The sequence below is a fragment of the Panthera onca genome, chromosome F2 (assembly GCF_046562875.1).
Source record: "Panthera onca isolate mPanOnc1 chromosome F2, mPanOnc1 haplotype 2, whole genome shotgun sequence".
In the NCBI taxonomy this organism is placed as follows: domain Eukaryota; kingdom Metazoa; phylum Chordata; class Mammalia; order Carnivora; family Felidae; genus Panthera; species Panthera onca.
In genome coordinates, this window is record NC_138356.1 from 6,282,383 (window position 1) to 6,301,118 (window position 18,736).

The following is an 18,736-nucleotide window of genomic DNA, read 5'->3' on the forward strand; positions in this document are numbered from 1 at the left end:
CACCTCCACCCACGAATACCTTTCACATGCACGTTCCTTTCAGAGCTGCTGTCCCCAGTTTTCTGTTCTCACCAGATTCTTCCCCCTTTCTTCTTAGGGAGCCACTGAGGAAAGAGCGAAGGTTTGACTGGGTTTCTCTTTCCACAATTGTGTCTTTACTACCTACTGGATCTCACGTGGCCATAATGTGTCACATGGCTGTGGGAAGCAGCCCACAGGGAATCTCATATAGAGTCGTGCAATTTTCAAATTGGAAGAGACCGTGGGAATAGTGGAATCCAGTGTTTCTGCAGTGCGGCCAATTGAGGATAATAGTAATTATATTAACTCACACTTGTTGAGTATGGACTTCAGTTACAGGAGCCCAGTAATTCTATGTGACGACAGTCTTTTCGTCAATATTTTACAGAGGATACCGTCATGCAGAAAAGATCGCCATCTTGCCCAAGACCGCACAAATCTCAACTGGAACTGGGAGTTAATTCATCCATCTAATTCCCAAGTGTCTGCTAGTGTTCGTCCCCCTGATAGCTTCTTTTGCTCACCAACCTCCCAGAACACCGATCCTAAGAAATTCCATCATTCTGCATGTAATAATCACATTTTCCCTCAACTTCTTGCCACGTCGTGAGTGGCACTGGCAAACTTGACTTTTCCATCTCATGCAATTAACTTAGAGGCTCATTGAGAGTATGATCTCAGGACATAAAAACACTCAGTATAACAATAAACATGAGGTTTTATAATGATTTGTAGTAGCCATAGCAGCACTGTTGTTTTTACATCAAAAGTTAGCTGATACTTTTCTTCAGTAAATAACCCTTAGCCTCGAAAGGCATATTTTGGGTGTGAATTTCCCGTTGAGGTCCATTATGACATTAGAAATACCAAGTTGTATTTGTAACTTCAAGGACACAGAAAATCTACGGCTTCAATGAACTAGAGAGTCATCTGAGACCTCACAGGTGGTCGCTAGTCCTTCTTTCCCACATCTGACGTGGAGTTTCTTCCCCTAAATAACAGCTGAGGAAACGTTTCTGATGAAGTTGTAGGCCACCTCCAACAGCAAGGAAAGTATTTCAGTTCTGAAACGTATCCATTTTATGCCCTCCCAAAGCACAGATCTGTATAGATTACAGGTTTATTACACATAATCTAGCCTAGTAGTCTAGTAGTCTGTCCTGCTAAGGTCTCTTCCACCAACCAAAAATTATTTATCAGAGGTCCAGTGGAGGCTATTACGTAGTCACCTGTCTTTGCTCCTGTCCCACCTGTAAAGAGCACGAGGCGAATGAATTGGTTGCAAACCAGCTGTTCTAACTCCTCCCTCATTCCAATGTCCAGTAGACATTGTTGAAAGTAACTACACTAGACCCTGTAGTTTGGTCTGTGTTTTACATACACCTTTCTGGCACAGCTCATAATTCTCAGTGTCGCATCCTCTGGTATAATTCCAAGACTATATTGTTCCCAAATTATGTGGCTTTCAAAATATAGCCTTCCCTGACTATTTGAAACTCACAAAGTCACTCACAGTATTTACTAGTTGCCATTTTACTGATCTTCAAATACTAGAATACTGCTATTCTAACTATTGTAGTAATTTCAAGTATAACATAGAGACATAGAGAAAATACCTTTAAAAGTATGTCTACGTAAATGGATAGATAAACCTTTTAGAAAAGGTTGCATTCATTGATTTGTGCCCTTGTTGCAATACATTGCAATTATTTCCTTAATGACGTGTTTTCCTTAGACTGTAAGTTATCAAAGGTCTATCTGTTTTGCATACCTATGCAGAATCTGGCATAGTTCCTGACATAAATACAAACATCCTCTCAAGCAACAGCTTTCGCAAAATTTTTTAATATTTGTTTGTTTCGTGTTATCACTAGTTCCCACAAACCTAGCGACTATCCATAGGAATGTATCATGCAGCAAATTAATTACAGAGAGAAGGTATCGTAATGCCTGAAACTTACTGCATACTGAGCTCCAATCCCCAAGGAAATTGAGTTATCAAATCAAAGATAAATACTAGAAAGAAATTGGCTATTTTAAATGAAAGTAGGACTTGCTAGTGTGTTCTCAATTAGCTAGAGGCATACTTTTTTTTTTTTACCTCCCTTTCCCTAAGTGTGTTTCCACTCACACACACACACAAACCTTTGTTTATGCGTGCAAATGCCATGAGGTTTAGAAACAGGTAATTCACGATAGTAGTGCAGCCACACTGTTTTGGAAGCAAGGAAGGAGAGTTTGACTTCTTTTTTTTATTGATGGGACAGTTTCATTCTGAACATTTTCCATAATGAAAAAGCGGTTTTCCATGAGGAAGGCCATGTGTGACACTGATTCTGGAATCTTTTTTTTTTTTAATTTTTTTTTTAACGTTTATTTATTTTTGAGACAGAGAGAGACAGAGCATGAACAGGGGAGGGGCAGAGAGAGAGACACACAGAATCCGAAACAGGCTCCAGGCTCTGAGCTGTCAGCACAGAGCCCGACGCGGGGCTCGAACTCACGGACTGTGAGATCATGACCTGAGCCGAAGTCAGATGCTTAACCGACCGAGCCACCCAGGCGCCCCTGATTCTGGAATCTTGACAGCATTACTGTGGAAAGCCATGAATTCTGAGGGATTGGTAGGTTTTGGAATTTAAGATCACGGTTTAGATTCTTACATTCTGTTCCTTTCCATTAAATATCCACGACATTGGCATGGATGGAAAATCAAGGCGATTGTTTTTAGCTTTGAGAAACAGTTAACATTGTTCTGAAGTACAGCATCATCAAAGCCATTAAAGAATAAATGATATATCACAGTAATTGACCACTGTGTTTTGAGCAGGTGCAATTTTTATTTTACCACAAGGCACACAATCTTATATACAATGCATACTTATCACCTTCCAAAATTGCAAGATATAAATAATATACACTGAAGAATATAGGAGTATACTTTTGTTTCAGAGAAGAAAACGGCCTTAAGACAAACAGGTTTATGTCCTTTAGGGGTGGGATTTTCATATTTATGCTGAATCTTCCAAACAGCTCTTGTTGAGAGAATAAATCTCATTGGATGGACATACAGCCTTGTCCTAGTTTTTCCTTAAAAACATCTCATTTAAAGCCAGTGTATTCCTTTTTTTAAAAGTGTATTTATTTTGAGAGAGACAGAGAAAGCACAAGCAGGGGAAGGGCAGAAGGAGAGAGAGAGAATCCTAAGCAGGCTCCTTGCTGTCAGAGCAGAGCCCAACACAGGGCTCAAACCCACAAACCGTGAGATCATGACCTGAGCCAAAATCAAGAATCAGACGCTTCAACGACTGAGCCACCCAGGCGCCCTCCAATGTATTTTTGTTCCAGCCCATTTATCTTATTATGTCCCAATACTAGATGAAACATCTATAAATTTTCTCATAATGGGTCTGCAGACTTAAGAACTTGTATTTCTCGGTAATTCATCACAGAATGGAACAACTTTCTTAGGATTTACGTGAATATTCCCTCATGTTTTTCAAAACTAGCTTTCCAAACTGCTTCTTTTTTAGTATTATGCTTTGAGTTTTGACTTATGTTCTTTGCAAAGGGGAGCCCTTAGATTCTGGAGTATTTCTGAGACATTAATGGTGGTTCCAGTCTCCTTCCAGTTAGAATTCTACGTTTTCACCCTCCTTGCTGCATCCTGCATGGATGTGTCATTTCTATTTTTTTTATGACCCCCTCACTAGATTTGAACTTCCAGAAGTCACCAGGGTGGGAAGATGGAGTTTATGTAGAGTTGACCTCGAGATTAGATACACACAATTCTGGTCTCAAAGAGACACAGCAGACAGCGTGCCCTCCTCGCTGTGATGGGACAGCAGGACACAAACATACATTGTCACACACACACGCATGTGCACACGCACGCACACAAACACACATACACACCAACACACATACACACATGCATACACAAGCACATATACTCACACACACTCACATACACAAACATATATACACATTCACATACATGCACACACACAGGCAGGCATGCAGAGATATACTCACACTTTCACATATGCATGCACACACCGTCAAGCACATGCACACACTTATGCACACAAAGACACACACGCCCATGTAATTCCTCACACACGCATGCACACGTGTACACACATACACACTTCTGACAAGTAAATACTTTTGTGTAAGTGGTATTTTTCCTAATATATATGACTCACTTTTTCATCCTTTAAAGTAGTGCCCTAAAATGACAAGCCACTCTCTCCCTTTTCTAGTTTGCGGAAATTGGTGCCCACAATAATAGAGAAATTTGTACAGCCCTCATGGGCACTTAGAGCTACTTCTTGGGCTGCAAACTTAGACATAAAAACGAGCAGGATAATCTGGCTAAAATTCAGAATCCAATAATGGCCATAGATGCCATAAGGGCACACGGGGTGCTAATTGAAAGAAAACCCATTACTGTAATTTCATTCCATGATTGTGTCTCTATTTTATTTTTGTACCTCTTAAGAATCCTTCAAGAAACCCTCCCGGGTCTTAGTGTTCCATAAAGAGATTTTTATATTTCTCACACCAGTAGGGTTTGTTTCTGGAACTACTCTCTGTATAAATACCCCTCCCATATGATAGCCACGATTTTTAACCATACGGCGAATGCCAATCAATATTTAAGCCCTTCCTACCTACATTTTGTTACAGGAATACAAAGCCACCCGAGAAAATCAAAGAAATTTAAGAAACGCTCAAAGGAGTACTTCGTGTTCATTAGGAACCTTGCCTTTCTGCCTTACGTCATCTATCAGATGCCATGGAAATCTGGAATATACACAAATATCATTGTAGTAAAATTCTGAAGCCATAATATAAAACCCTCAGGGCAAGAATTGTCTCCAAAAGGAGAGAGTATATACACAAGACAGAAAGTACACCATGAACGGAAATGACAGCCGTGATGGTGCCTATGAGCATGTAGGCCGATACATTTGATTTCCCACTAAATTCCAGGGGAGGCTGCCCTAGGAACACAGAAGAGATTGGGTGTTATTTCTAACTTATCCATTTCTTCTGCCCAGGCAAATTACAGAAAAAGCCATTACCTCTGAAATCGTAAGTTTCAGGGGGAAAGAAAGGAGACTATGTCATCTGGAAGTTTTGGCCAAATTATCCTAAATGTGCTGCCCACGGCATTATCCTCAGCTGGTACACTCTTCACGGAACACAGTGCAAGGTTGTGTCCAAGCACCACGGGGGACATCACGTCCTCGTTCGGCCCACACTTCGGAACGTTTCTACTTCCTGCTGAAGGCCACACGATCCTAGCCCAAGATTAACACGGGCAAAACCCCCCTCCCTCCCCGGAGAGAGAGAATTTGGTAGCAGCTATATATTCACGAAGAGACGCTGCATGTAGATTAGATTCTGCCAAGTCAACAACCGGGGAATGAGTACCATATTTCATAATTGATTAATACGTGCGTTGTGAGTACCGTTGAAGGACTAAATGGCACTCACGGGTCTGAAAGAGACGGCACCTGACCAACTCCCAGAAAGAAGCTTATGTTGTCCCCAAATGTCTCAGCATCAGCTCTCACTAACTCAGGGGATTCGTGTTAGTATGCCCTCGGGAGAGTGGCTGGCTGGAAGGCAAGCCCATTTCGTACTCGCATGTATCTACTATTATTTACAGGTGTAGCTATATACACTCTCGGTGGTATTTGAAGACACGCATTGTCATGAAATTATTTAGCTGAATGGCATGCTGAAAAACCGAATGTGGCTTCTAAGAAACTAAACTCGGTTGGAAACCACCTTTGGTCTGTTGAAAGTAACTTCATACGTATCAAGGTAACTTCCCGTTATACGTAAGCAGACACCTCAGGTGTGGGTCTGAGCCCTGCCTCCGCCGGAACCCTCACCGCACAGCCACGTGAAGGGCGTCCACAAAGCATCAAGCGAGCGAGGCACGTGCCCTAGGAACGGTCCTTGTTTGTATTCAGGTGGTCGTCGTCAACGTCAAGCATCTGGATTGGAGGCCCACTGAGCTCTGAAACCGAGGTGTTGTCTTGTCCTGTCTTTTTTCCTCAACAGAGCTTTTGGAACCGCATTGCACGGGAAGGCCGCAGCAGGTGGGGCCCGGACTAAATTTAGGTAACCAGAAGAGAAAAGGCTTATTTCTTTGTCCATCAAAGGAACTCAGAATCAGCCGTGCTTCCCTGCCCTAGAAAGGGGCTGGATTCACTTACTCAAGTCTTCTCCACCCCATCCCTACAGCCTCGATGCTTCCGCTGACCTGGGTCGCTAACCCAGCCAGCATCGTAGGACTTCAGACCACGAGACTTCTAAAAGTGTGTAAAAGATTCTACCTTTCCATCTCAGACTTCGGTGCTGATCTGAGTTAACCCTAGATCATTAAACTCTTCTCTTCCCGAAGAACTGTAGGAAGACATCTCCACGACTAGTCATACTGGTTTATTTGTCCCATCAACATCCCTCATGTAAGCAGGATCCTGAACGGTGTTTCGGACTCTACTGGTGCTCTGTCGCTCCGTCCTCATGTTAACTGGAAAGCAGAAGTCCCTAAAACACCGCTTGAAGTTTTCATCCAGAAACGCATAGAGAATGGGGTTCAGGCTGCTGTTGGTATAACCCAAGGCGATGCAGAAGTAATAGCTAGAGAGGGCAGCGGTGCTGTGAGAGGCATTCCCCAGGGCCTCCACAAGGATGAAGATGTGAATGGGGGTCCAACAGATGATAAAGACCGCCACCACCACCAGGACCAGCCTGGTGATCCGACGGAGGTTACGATCTTTCTCTCGGGAGCCAGAGAGGAGACGGACGCTCTTCAAGCGCAGGATCATCAGGGTGTAGCAGATGATGATAATGAGGACAGGGATCACGAAGGCGAAGACGAAGACACAGATCTTCATGAAGAGGTCCCACCAGGAGTACTCGTCATCCGGGAACTGCAAGGAGCACTCGATGACATCCACGTCTGGACAAGGTGAACAAAACAAACATAAGCACCAGAAGAACGTCTTTTCTTATGACCGTGGCTGCAGAGTATTCTAAAAGTGAGTGTCAGGGGTGGCTGGGTGGCTCAGTCGGTTGGGCGTCCGACTTCGCTCAGGTCACGATCTCACGGACTGTGAGTTCGAGCCCCACAGGCTCTGCTGACAGCTCAGAGCCTGGAGCCTGCTTCCGATTCTGTCTCCCTCTCTCCTTGCCCCTCCCCTGCTCGTGCTCTGTCTCCCCCCCCCCCCCCACCTCTCTCTCTCTCCTTCAAAACTAAATAAACACTAAAAAAATTTCAAAGTGAGTTTCAATACATTTGGGTGCAAAGGTACAATTATGGTGAGATGATATTACCTGAAGCAGATCACCAAATTGGGAATGAATGCTATATATGTAAACTACCTTATCTTTGTGCTTATTACAACGAAGCCATTTATTGGTGACATCACAATACTATGGAATAAATGAGACAAACTCGCAATAGGAATTATGCAGTTGTGGAGCCCAGTTTAACGTGGACGACTTTCAGAAGAGCTAAATTGATCATTTATAGCATAAGCCCTTACTTGTATTTCCATTTATTAATAATTCTCCCAGACCCACGGCTCTGGCAATAAAAGCTAGTATCTATTTGTAATAAGTGATGAAATATTTCGAGTCTAGCCATTCAATTTAGCAAAAGTCAACTTGTCTGAAAGCATCAAGTGATTTATAAGAAATCATTATGTGTGTCAGTAAAAATTTATAAAAAAAAAAAATGTGTCCAAAGACGAACCAGGAATTGTGACTTAACGGAATCAATTGATTCAGGGCATTGTTGAAACAAGAGTAAACTTTTGGAAAAGAAAGAGAAGGAGGAAGAAAAGAAAAAGAAAACAGAAGACGGAAGGGGAGAAGAAGGAGGAAGAAAAACCTCATGAACACTGTCATCAAGAAAATGTGTAAGCAAGAAACATTTTTCGTTTTACTAACATTGACTATGTAACAGGTAAAACAAATATTTCAGATGGCCACTTGGAAAATGGAGTTATTTGCTCTGCTTCTCGTGGCTGCACAGCATTCTCTTTGGAATGGCCTTACGATCGGAAAGAGCGGAGACCAGAAAGAACGGAGACCCAGGATAAGCCCTTTGATGATGCTTCCGCGGGGGGCCTGCTCACCCCTCGGGGGCTCCCTTTCTCCCCAAGCGTCAGTGAGTCCACATTTTGTCCTCTTCCGTCTGAGCAGTCATTGAGCACAGAGCAGGCCTTGATCCTTCCTTACCGATGAGTAATCATTAGCAATAAGAGTGTAATTTTCATAATGACAATATTTTCTTCCCACATTGGGCATCTCTACGTCAAAAATGGCAAAAGAATATTTTTAGAGAGGTGAAACAGTTCTATTTATGTTTTCTAAAACGTTTGGATGTGATCTTAATCAAATATCCCTTAGGAAAAACAAAAGGTATCATCTTAGAATTTCAATTGGGCATATTTTAAAATACAAAGAATATAGTTATTTTGGCCAATTATAAAGATGACTTTCTTAGAAATATGTCTTTCATCAACTAGATGCCAGATCAAACCTTTCATTGGTAAATGCAAACTTCCAGAATAACTTGGGATTTTTTGATTCTCTAAAAAAAGTCATTGTTGGGGCGCCTGGGTGGCTCAGTCGGTTAAGCGGCCGACTTCGGCTCAGGTCGTGATCTCGTGGTCCGTGAGTTCAAGCCCCGCGTCGGGCTCTGTGCTGACAGCTCAGAGCCTGGAGCCTGTTTCAGATTCTGTGTCTCCCTCTCTCTGACCCTCCCCCGTTCATGCTCTGTCTCCCTCTGTCTCAAAAATAAACGTTAAAAAAAAAAATTTTTTTTTAAAGTCATTGTTTAAACCACTATTACTATGAAGACTATTAGAAAAAAATAAGCATCTCTTTTAATTTTTGCTTTTAGTGTTTATAGGAATACTAACAGTTAAAATCATTTTTTAAAATCATCCCTATTATCATTGAAAAAAGTATTTGTTAAACAACTTTTGACAGGTGACACATTGCAGGTGATTTGTCTATTGAGTCTAGCCTCCTCAAAGGTAGGGAACGTGTCTAATTTTTTGTTTTATTTTTTCCATGCTTAGTTTTTGTGTGTTCCAAGATTGTCTCTTTCTTGAGGTTGGCCTCAGCTTAAATGTCACATCAAAGACATTTATACAGAGGCCACAGTCCTCTCCCTTGCAATCTATATTCTGTTTACATATTATACTCACCCTATTTTTAATCATCATATAATGACAGAAGCCAGACAGAAGCCCTCCTGTAATAAATAATATGTTACCTTTCCTGATGTCTTTCTCTCCATCCAGAATGCAAACTACTTTAGGGTAGATACCCAGGGTGTTTTATTCAATATTTAATCCCTGCTAGATAGGGTGGTGAGAACCACAAGATGCTTAAGGAATACAAATTGTTAAATAAGAACATAAAGTGCGGGGTGCCGCAGTGGTTCAGCCGGTTAAGTGACCGACTTGGGCTCGGGTCATGATCTCGAGGTTTGGGAGTTCGATCCCTGCGTCGGGCTCTGTGCTGACCGCTCAGAGCCTGGAGCTGCTTCGGATTCTGCGTCTCCCTCTCTCTCTGCCCCTCCCCTGCTCATGTTCTGTCTCTCTCTGTCTCTCAATAACAAATAAACGTTAAAAAAAATTTTTTTTAAAGAACATAAGGGGCTGAAGCAGTAAAAATTGTTAAATAAGTGAATAAATGAATATCACGTGGAAACCCTCGAAAATAGGGACTGATTACAGTAGTTATTATGGAAAAGCACTCTGCTAAGACAAGTCAGGCAACATAAGAGCTGATGTTTAATTTGGATACATCTTCTAACTGTGAGTATCAGCTTCCTCTTGAACAAATGATCTTGCACGTAGTAGGAGTTCAATAAATATTTGCCGAATGGGTGAAATAATCAACTACAGCTGCTTTTACAAGACTTTGGGAAACATCCAGTGATAGAGTTAGAAACATCCTCCGGAAATGTCAATGAATTTAAGGTTATCCCAACAAAGAGAAAAGAGAATACGGAGGCAATCAACAAGGAAATTCAAGTCCAAGGGCACCATTTTTACAAAATGTTCTCTTTTGGGGAAAAGAATGCATCTTTAGCCTTTGTGATGCACATAGGCCAAAAGTGAAGGATACAAAAGTATATTCCATGCAAATGGAAACCAAAAGAGAGCAGAAGTAGCTGTATTTACATCAGACAAAACTGACTTCAACTTAGAAACTGTCTTGAGAGGCAAAGGAAGTCACTATACAATGATACAAGGGCCAAGTCACCAAAGCGGATGCAATACTTGTAAGTATATACGCACCCGACATTGGAGGACCTAAATATATCCACCATCTATTAAGAGAACTGAAGGGAGACATAGATAGTAATAATAGGGGACTTCCATATCCCGCTTTCAACAATAGATAGATCCTCCAGATATAAAATCAAGAAGGAAACAGCAGACCTGAACAGCACTATAAATAAAATGGACTTAACAGACACATACAAAACATTCAAGAGCAACAGAATACACATGAAAATATTAAATATTTAATTAATATTAATATGTAATTATAATATTAATATTATAATACATAATACATTAATATTTAATTAATATTAATTAATTGATATTACTATTTAATTTATTGAAATATTAAATATTTAAATATTAAATATTAATGCACATGAAATATTCTCCAGTATCGATCCACGTTATGCCACAAAGCAAGTCTTCACAAATTTAAGAGGACTGAAATCATATTAAGTGTCTTTGCTGACCGTGTCAAAATAGAAATCAAATGGGAGGAAAGCTGGAAAATTAACAAATATGTAGAAACTAAATAACACTCCTGAACCACCAGTGGGTCAAAGAAAAAGTCAAAGTAAAATACAAAACGCTCGAGATGAATGGCAATGCAAATACAACATACCCAAACTAGGGGATGGTGGCAGAGGCAGTTCTTAGAGGAAAGTGCACAGTGATAACCACCCCGCGTGAAGAAAAAGAAAGATCTCAAATAAACAACCTACCTTTATGTATTAAGGAACTAGAAAAAGAAGAACAGACAAAGCCCAAAGTTGGTGGAAGGAAGGAAATAATGAAGAAAAAAGCAGAAACAAATGCAACAGAGACCAGGAAAACAAAAGACAATACACAGAAACAGACAACAAACAGAAAACGACGAACAAAATCTTTTCGAAAAGATAAACAAAATCAAAGCCTTAGTTAGACTCAGAAAGAGACAGAAGACTAGGCGAAAGGAAAGACATTATAACTGGTAACACAGAAATACAAGGGATCGTAAGAGACTACTATGAACGATTACGTGTCAACAAATTGGAGAATCTAGAAGAAATGGATACATTTCTAGAAACATACAACCTACCAGGCTGAATCATAAAGAAATAGAAAGTCTGACAGATCAGTAACAAGTAGATTGAGACTACATCAAAAACCTCCTAACAAAGAAAAGCCAAGCGCCAGATGGTTTCACTGGTTACCTTCTACCAAGCATTTAAAAAGGGTACCAATCCAGGGGCTCCTGGGTGGCTCAGTCGGTTAGGCATCTGACCTCAGCTCAGGTCATGATCTCACAGTTCATGAGTTCCAGCCCTGCGTCGGGCACTATGCTGACAGCTCAGGGCCTGGAGCCTGTCTTCGGATTCTGTGTCTCCCTCTCTCTGCCCCTCCTCCACTCGCACTCTTTCTCTCTCTCTCTCTCTCTCTCTCTCTCTCTCTCTCTCTCAAAAATAAGTAAACATTAAAAAAAAATTTTAAAAAGGATCCCAATCCATTTCAAACTCTTTCAGAAGTTGGAGAGGAGGGCCCACTTTCCAAACTCATTTTACAAGGCCACCATGAACCTGATACCAAAGCCAGACAAGGACACCAAAGACAAAGACACCACAATATCTCTGATGAACAGAAATGCAAACATCCTATAAAACACTAGCAAACCAAATTCAACAGCACATGAAAAAAATCATACGCCAATATCAGGATTTATGCCTGCGATGGAAGCAGGATTTATCCCTGTGAGGATTCCCCAAATCCAACAATGTGACACCACATCAACAGAATGATAGATAAAAATCACGATCATGCTGATAGATGCAGAAAAATATCTGACAGAAATTCAACATCCATTCATGATTAAAACTCTCAACATATTAAGTATGGAAGGAACGTAGCTCAACATAATAAAGACCGTGTACGGTGAGCCCATAGCTAACATCAAATACAATGGTGAAGGATTTGAACGCTTTTCCTGTAAGATCAGGAACAAGGCAAAGACGCTCACTCTCACCACTTTTATTCAACATAGTATTGACAGTCCTAGCCAGGGCATTTAGGCAAGAAAGGAAATAAAAGGCATCCAAATCAGAAAGAAAGAAGTAAAATTGTTTGGGGAGGACACAATCTTACGTGGAGAAAACCCTAAAGACTCGACTAAACCACTTTCGGTAAAGTTGCAGAATTCAAAAATCAACATACGACAAAAATCAGTTGCATTTCGATACACTAACAATAAGCTATCTGAAAAGTAAACACAACAATCCCATTTACGTTACCATCAAAAAAGAATAAAGTACTCACAAATAAATTTGTAAATAAGCCTAAAAGATCTGTATACTGATTACTATAAAACACTGATGAAAGAAATTGAAGACACAAATAAATGCAAAGGTATCTTATGTGCGTGAATCGGAAGAACTAACATTGTTAAAATGTCTACACTATAGAAAACAATCTCTGAATTCAGTGCAACCTTTATCAAAACCCAATGGCATTTTTTCACAGCCTTAGCCAAAATAATCCTCAAATGCCTACGGAACTACAAAGGACCCTGAATAGTCAAAGCAATCTTGAGCAAGAACAAAGCTGGAGGTATCACGCTGCCTGATGATGAATTATATTACAAAGCCACAGTAATCAAAATAGTCTGGTACTGGCATAAAAAACAGACACATATTCCAATGGAATGGATTAGAGAGCCCCGAAATAAACCCACGCCTATACAGTCAAGTAATCTCCCAATAAGGGTGCCAAAAATAGAAAATGGGGAAAGAATGGGCTCTTCAATAAATGGTGCTGGGAAAATGGGGTATCCCCGTGCAAAAGAATGCACTTGGGGCCTTATACCATACACAAAAATCAACTCAAAGTGGATTAAAGACTTAACTGTAAATAAAACCATAAAACTTTTACAAAAAACGTAGGCTTGAAAAGCTTCTTGATAGTGGTCTTGGCAATGATTTTTTTTTTGGATGCGACACCAAAGCACAAGCAACAGAACCGAAAATCAACAAGCAAGATTGCATCAAACTAATCCAACCTAGAAAAAAAGAAGAAAAAAAAAACCCTCTTCTGCACAGCCAAGGACACAATCAACAAATTGAAAAGGCAGCCTGCGGAATGGAAGAAAATATCTGCAAATCATGTATCTGATAAGGGGCTAATATCTAAAATATATAGGAGATCATACAACTCAATAGTGGAAAAGCAAATAATCTGATTTAAAAATGGGCAAAGAACCTGAATAGACGTCTCCCCCAAAAAAGACATACAAATTGCCCACAGGTATATAAAAAGGTGCTCAACAGCACTAATCAACAGGGCAATGCAAATCAAAATCACCTCAAACCTGTTAGGGTGGCTATTATTTAAAAAAAAAAAAAAAAGATGTGTCAGCAAAGATGTGCAGAAAAGGGATCCTGTTGGTGGGAATGCAAACTGGTGATACACACACACACACACACACACACACACACACACACACAGCAGAATATTATTCAGTCTTTTAAAAGAAAGAAATCTTGCCAATCGTGGCAACATGGATAGACCCGGTAAACACTGTGCTAAGTGAAATAAGCCAGACAAAGAAATACAAATCCTATATGCTCTCCCTTATATATGGAATCTAAAATAATCAAATTCACAGAAGCAGAGACAAGAATTGTGCTTTCCAAGAGCTTGGGGCAGGAGGAACAGGGGAGACAGTAAGTCAAAGGAAGGGTACAAAGTTTCAGTCATGCAAGTAAGTAAGTTCTGGGAATCTACTATGTAGCACAGGTTCTGTAACTGACAATGTTGAACTACATACCTGACATTTGCTAGGAGGGAGGAGACCTTCGGTTAAATTTTCTTATCACACAAGAAACATAATAAACAAGGCAAGAAGAAACTTCGGGAGGTGACAAAGGTCTGCGGTCTTGAGGGGATAACGGTTTCACAGGTATACAGCTATCTCCAAATGCACTGGGTTGTTTACATTAAATACGTACAGCTCTTTGCACGTCAACCGTAATAAAGTGATTTTTCTACAAAATAGTCTTTCTTTTGCTTTTAGATTTATATTAGAGGGCCGCGGCTTTCTTTTTTGGTATGGGTTCCAACGTCTCCAGGCTGTCGTAATTATAGTTAGTTCTAGTATCTAAACTAAAGCTTTTGTGGTGTTTAAGAATATTTTTGTTTCTGCTTGTAGCCATTACAACAACTTCGTTATTTAGTCGTTATATTAGGCAGACTATGATTCCCAAAAGACATGGTGTGCACATGTATGCTATGTAAAATGTTATATTTAACATCTTATGCCCAGCAAGTGAAAATTTTGCTGTACACAAGAGCCTTCGATATTGAATGAATACCCTGTCGGATGTTGGTAAACATAGCAGTGAGGCAGGACCTGTTAAAATCATTACGTCAGGTCAGATGCTAGCTACCATTGATCAAGTGCTTCCCAGACGCAGGCACTGCTTTCCAGCTTTCCATGCACGGACTGGATGGATCTGGAAAACACTCTAATAGGGAGACACTGTTATCTACCCCTATTTTGCAAATGAGGACATTGAGGTACAGGAGTCTGAGTAATGTCTCCAAAGTGATACTGTCCATAAATGGGGAAATCAGGATTCGATTCCGGGCAATTTGCTTTCAGAATCTGTGCTCTTAACCAAAAAAGAGGCCAGGAAGAAACCCAGAACATCAGCTGAGATTCCTTGTCCAGATGAGCCTGGTCTCGTGAAACTGACGCCTGATTTCCTTCAGTGAGCATTGTCCGCAAACACAACACTATAAACTACCAATGCCATTCAGCTCTAATTCACGGCATAGAGACTGTGTAAAGCAGTCCTCTTCGTGATCCAAGAGTCCTGACATGGAGTGTCATCCAGCACTCCAAAATGAGTCCAGAGACAATCTTTCATCACATAAAAATCTGCTTTAGAAAAGAGAAGAAACGAAGAAAGAACGGAGCCCTCCGACGAGACTACGTTAATTTTCTCCCATTTTCTCCTCTATTTCCTGCACGAGTTAATCTTCTCCCGACACTGGTTGGTCCCTTCTTCCACCACATCTGCACACACTCATCCACAGCAGCTCCTTCCTGGAAAACCTACATCTACCTTCATTTTTCTCTTTCAAAAGCCAAACTGAAATCCATTGCTTCTAGGACGTCATTTTCTGACAGTGATTAGAGGAGTGTAGTGGTTAAGTCTGCAAGCATGTCATGAAATATCAAAATCAGTTCTTTATTTGCCATGGGGAAAATCAGCATCTTCTTTGACTATCTAGCCCATTCTTCTAGTCCTGGTGGTGTCTACATGGCCTCCCTTCTTGAATCCAATTATTATGTATCAACACCCTAGGCTCAGAACGGTTTCCTGCAGCTTTATTTCCATTTGGTGTATGCAGGAAGAAACAAAACCCTGTGTGTAATTAATCATATTTTATAATGCTTCTCTGATGAAGTTTGACAGGTCTTAAAATTTACCCAAGTATTATAGCTTAACATCCACCATGACGAAGTTGGAAATTCATTTTATTGTTTAAGAGGGAAAAGATTGTATTTCATCAAAAATGTGGACTGTGCCAGGAGCGCCTGGGGGGCTCGGTCAGTTGAATGTCTGACTTTGGCTCAGGTCATGATCTCACGGTTCGTGAGTTCAAGCCCCACGACAGGCTCTGTGCTGACAGCTCAGAGCCTGGAACCTGCTTTGGATTCTGTGTCTCCCTCTCTCTCTCTCTGCCCCTCCCCCACTCATGCTCTTTCTCTCTCTGTCTCTCAAAAAATAAACATTCAAAAAAAATTTTTTTTAATGTGGACTATGCCACGTAAGCTAGGATTTTAGCACCTGCCCTCTCTTTGATCTGGCAAGCCCCCCACTACACGTATTCAACTATCTGTATTCCCAGGTATCATGAGCCTCTCTAATAAACTAGAACATTTAGAGAACTGCTACAGCAGTAAATAGCATTTATAAAGTCCAAAGTGATGGTTCTGCTCCCTTCTTCCCAAGGAATCTCTAAGCAAAACTTCCCCAGCAGCAATTCTCACCCAGGCTACAGGTCAGAGTCATCTGGGGCCATCAAAAAAATCTTGACCCCCCAGACGGTACCTCAGGTCAATTAACCCAGAGACCCTCCAGAGGTGAGACCCGGGCATGAGTTCAGATGACCCTTGAACAACATGGGTTTGAACTGCACAGGTGCACTTATACACAGATTTTTTTTTTTCTAAATACAGTACAGTACTATAATTGTATTTTCTCTACCTTATGATTTTCTTAATAACATTTTCTTTCCTCTAGCTTACTTTATCCTAAGAATATAGCATAGGAACATATACAAAACATGTTAGTTGACTATTTATGTTATCAGTAAGGCTTCTGGGTCAATAGTAGACTATTAGTAGTAGTTAAGTTTTTGGGGAATCAAAAGTCAGACGTAGATTTTTAACTGCATGGGGCTGGTGCCCCCCCAACATGGCTCAAGGATCAACTGTATTTTCTAAAGTACCCAGGTGTTAGAACCACCGTCTTAGAAATACTGGGGAAACATCAAGTATCCTGTTTGCATTGGGTGAGAACTAAAATGTCCAAAATCTAAGTTTTGCTGATGTGTACTATCATCCATCTGTGAACCCGATTTTGAATGGCTTACAGCCAGATGAAGCTATTATGATAGGGACGCGAAGATTAACGCCTAAAGAAAAAGAGTAAAGAGCCAGCATAGACGTCTAATGATTTAGGGTCCTCTTTTGGGGAGAAAGACGAGGAGTGAGTAGGTGTATCTTAGAATCGCCAGGATGCAATGTAATTGTATTCTAAAAATCCACATGCCTGTGGCTCCCTGTTTCATCCCCACTCCTCCAGATTCTGATAAGCACTTCCAGAATAGCAGATAGGCTGGGCATCTGTATCTGGGTAATGTCTTTATCCTATCCTATGTGTAGACACGGACAGCACAAATGGTTGTGTTTCTCATCTTCCGTGGATTTAGGCATAGTATTTCCACTGGCTTTTGGTTTTTCCCCTAGCTGTGTGTCCTACTCACTTGCACATCAGGAGTTTACATCATTAGAAGTGAGGTTTTTGCAAATGAGGTGACAATGACGGTCCTTACCTTCCCTGACTTTGGTCCCTCCAAGGACTATCGCGGATATGCCGACAGATGACGATAAGAGCCAAATACAGATGTTGATGATCTTTGCTTTCATGGGTGTGCGAAAGTCTAAAGCCTTGACGGGGTGGCACACAGCAATGTATCGGTCCACACTCATCATGGTCAAGGTGAATATGCTGGTAAACATGTTATAGTAGTCAATGGAAATGACAATCTTGCACAGCACGTCCCCAAATGGCCAGGAATTCATCAGATAGACGGTGCTCTGGAAGGGCATGGTTGTAGTAACTAAAGCATCCGCCAACGCCAGGTTAAATATATAAATGTTGGTTGCTGTCTTCATCTTTGTGTATCTAAAAGACAAGAAACAAGGTCATTTCTCTTCATCTCCAGGTCAAATCCATATTAGGCGTCTAATAGGCAAAAGGACTGTTCTAGACATTAGGAGTAGTAGAAGACAATGGGCAAAAGTCTCTGACTTTACCTAGCTTTTATTCTCGTGCTGTGTTCAAAATATAATTAAATTTAAAAAAGGCAAAGGATAGCATACATAAATAGATGAATACACATATAGATCTTTTGGACAGACTTGTGTATAACACAGGTCTTTATTTTGTGACTGGCAATTCATTTTAACCCTGGAGCTGCTTGGCCTTAAGCATTTTTTACACAATTTATTTCTTCCCTTTCCCTGAATAAAACAAAGATGAAACTTACTCAACTTTTCCTCAGGGTCATTTTGAGAAACCCGTCATTGTGATTATGTCTCTTGAAAATCCAAAATGGTCTTCTTTTTTAAATTTAATTTTAGTTTATTTAAATTTTAGTTAACATACAATACAATAGTGGTTTCAGTTGTAGAATTCAGTGATTCATCACTTACATACAACACCCAGTGCTCATCCCAAGTGCCCTCCCCTCACCCATCTAGCCCATCTCCCACCCACCTCCCTCTGTCAACCCATAGTTTGCTGTCTATCATTAAGAGTCTCTTGTGGTTTGTTTCCTTCTCTTCCCTTTTTCCCCCATGTATGTTTTGTCTCTTAAATTCCACATATGAGTGAAATATATGGTGTCTGTCTTCCTCTGATTGACTTATTTCGTCTAGCATAATACATTCTAGCTCCATCCACATCACTGCAAATGGCAAGATTTCATTCTTTTTGATGGCTGAGTAATATTCTATTATGTATATTATATATTCTATTTTATATATATATTCTATTTTATATAAATATAAATAAAAATTTATATATATAGTTATATATATTCTATTTTATGTA

General features: G+C 40.5%; 2 protein-coding genes across 3 annotated transcripts in view; one reads left to right on the forward strand and one right to left on the reverse strand.

Annotated features, from left to right (window-relative positions):
* The window catches only part of LOC144615029 (uncharacterized), a 73,201-nt gene that overhangs the window by 42,552 nt on the left and 11,913 nt on the right, over positions 1-18,736 (forward strand). The gene's annotated exons all lie outside the window — the stretch shown is intronic.
* OPRK1 (opioid receptor kappa 1) overlaps positions 2,602-18,736 on the reverse strand; it is a 31,249-nt gene continuing 15,114 nt past the window's right edge. The window contains exons 3-4 of the mRNA XM_060610528.3: positions 17,454-17,806; positions 2,602-7,006 (exon numbers count right to left, since the gene is read on the reverse strand). Coding sequence (XP_060466511.1) covers positions 6,474-7,006; positions 17,454-17,806 — 886 coding nt within the window. The 3' untranslated portion in view covers positions 2,602-6,473. The remainder of the gene's footprint in view (positions 7,007-17,453; positions 17,807-18,736) is intronic.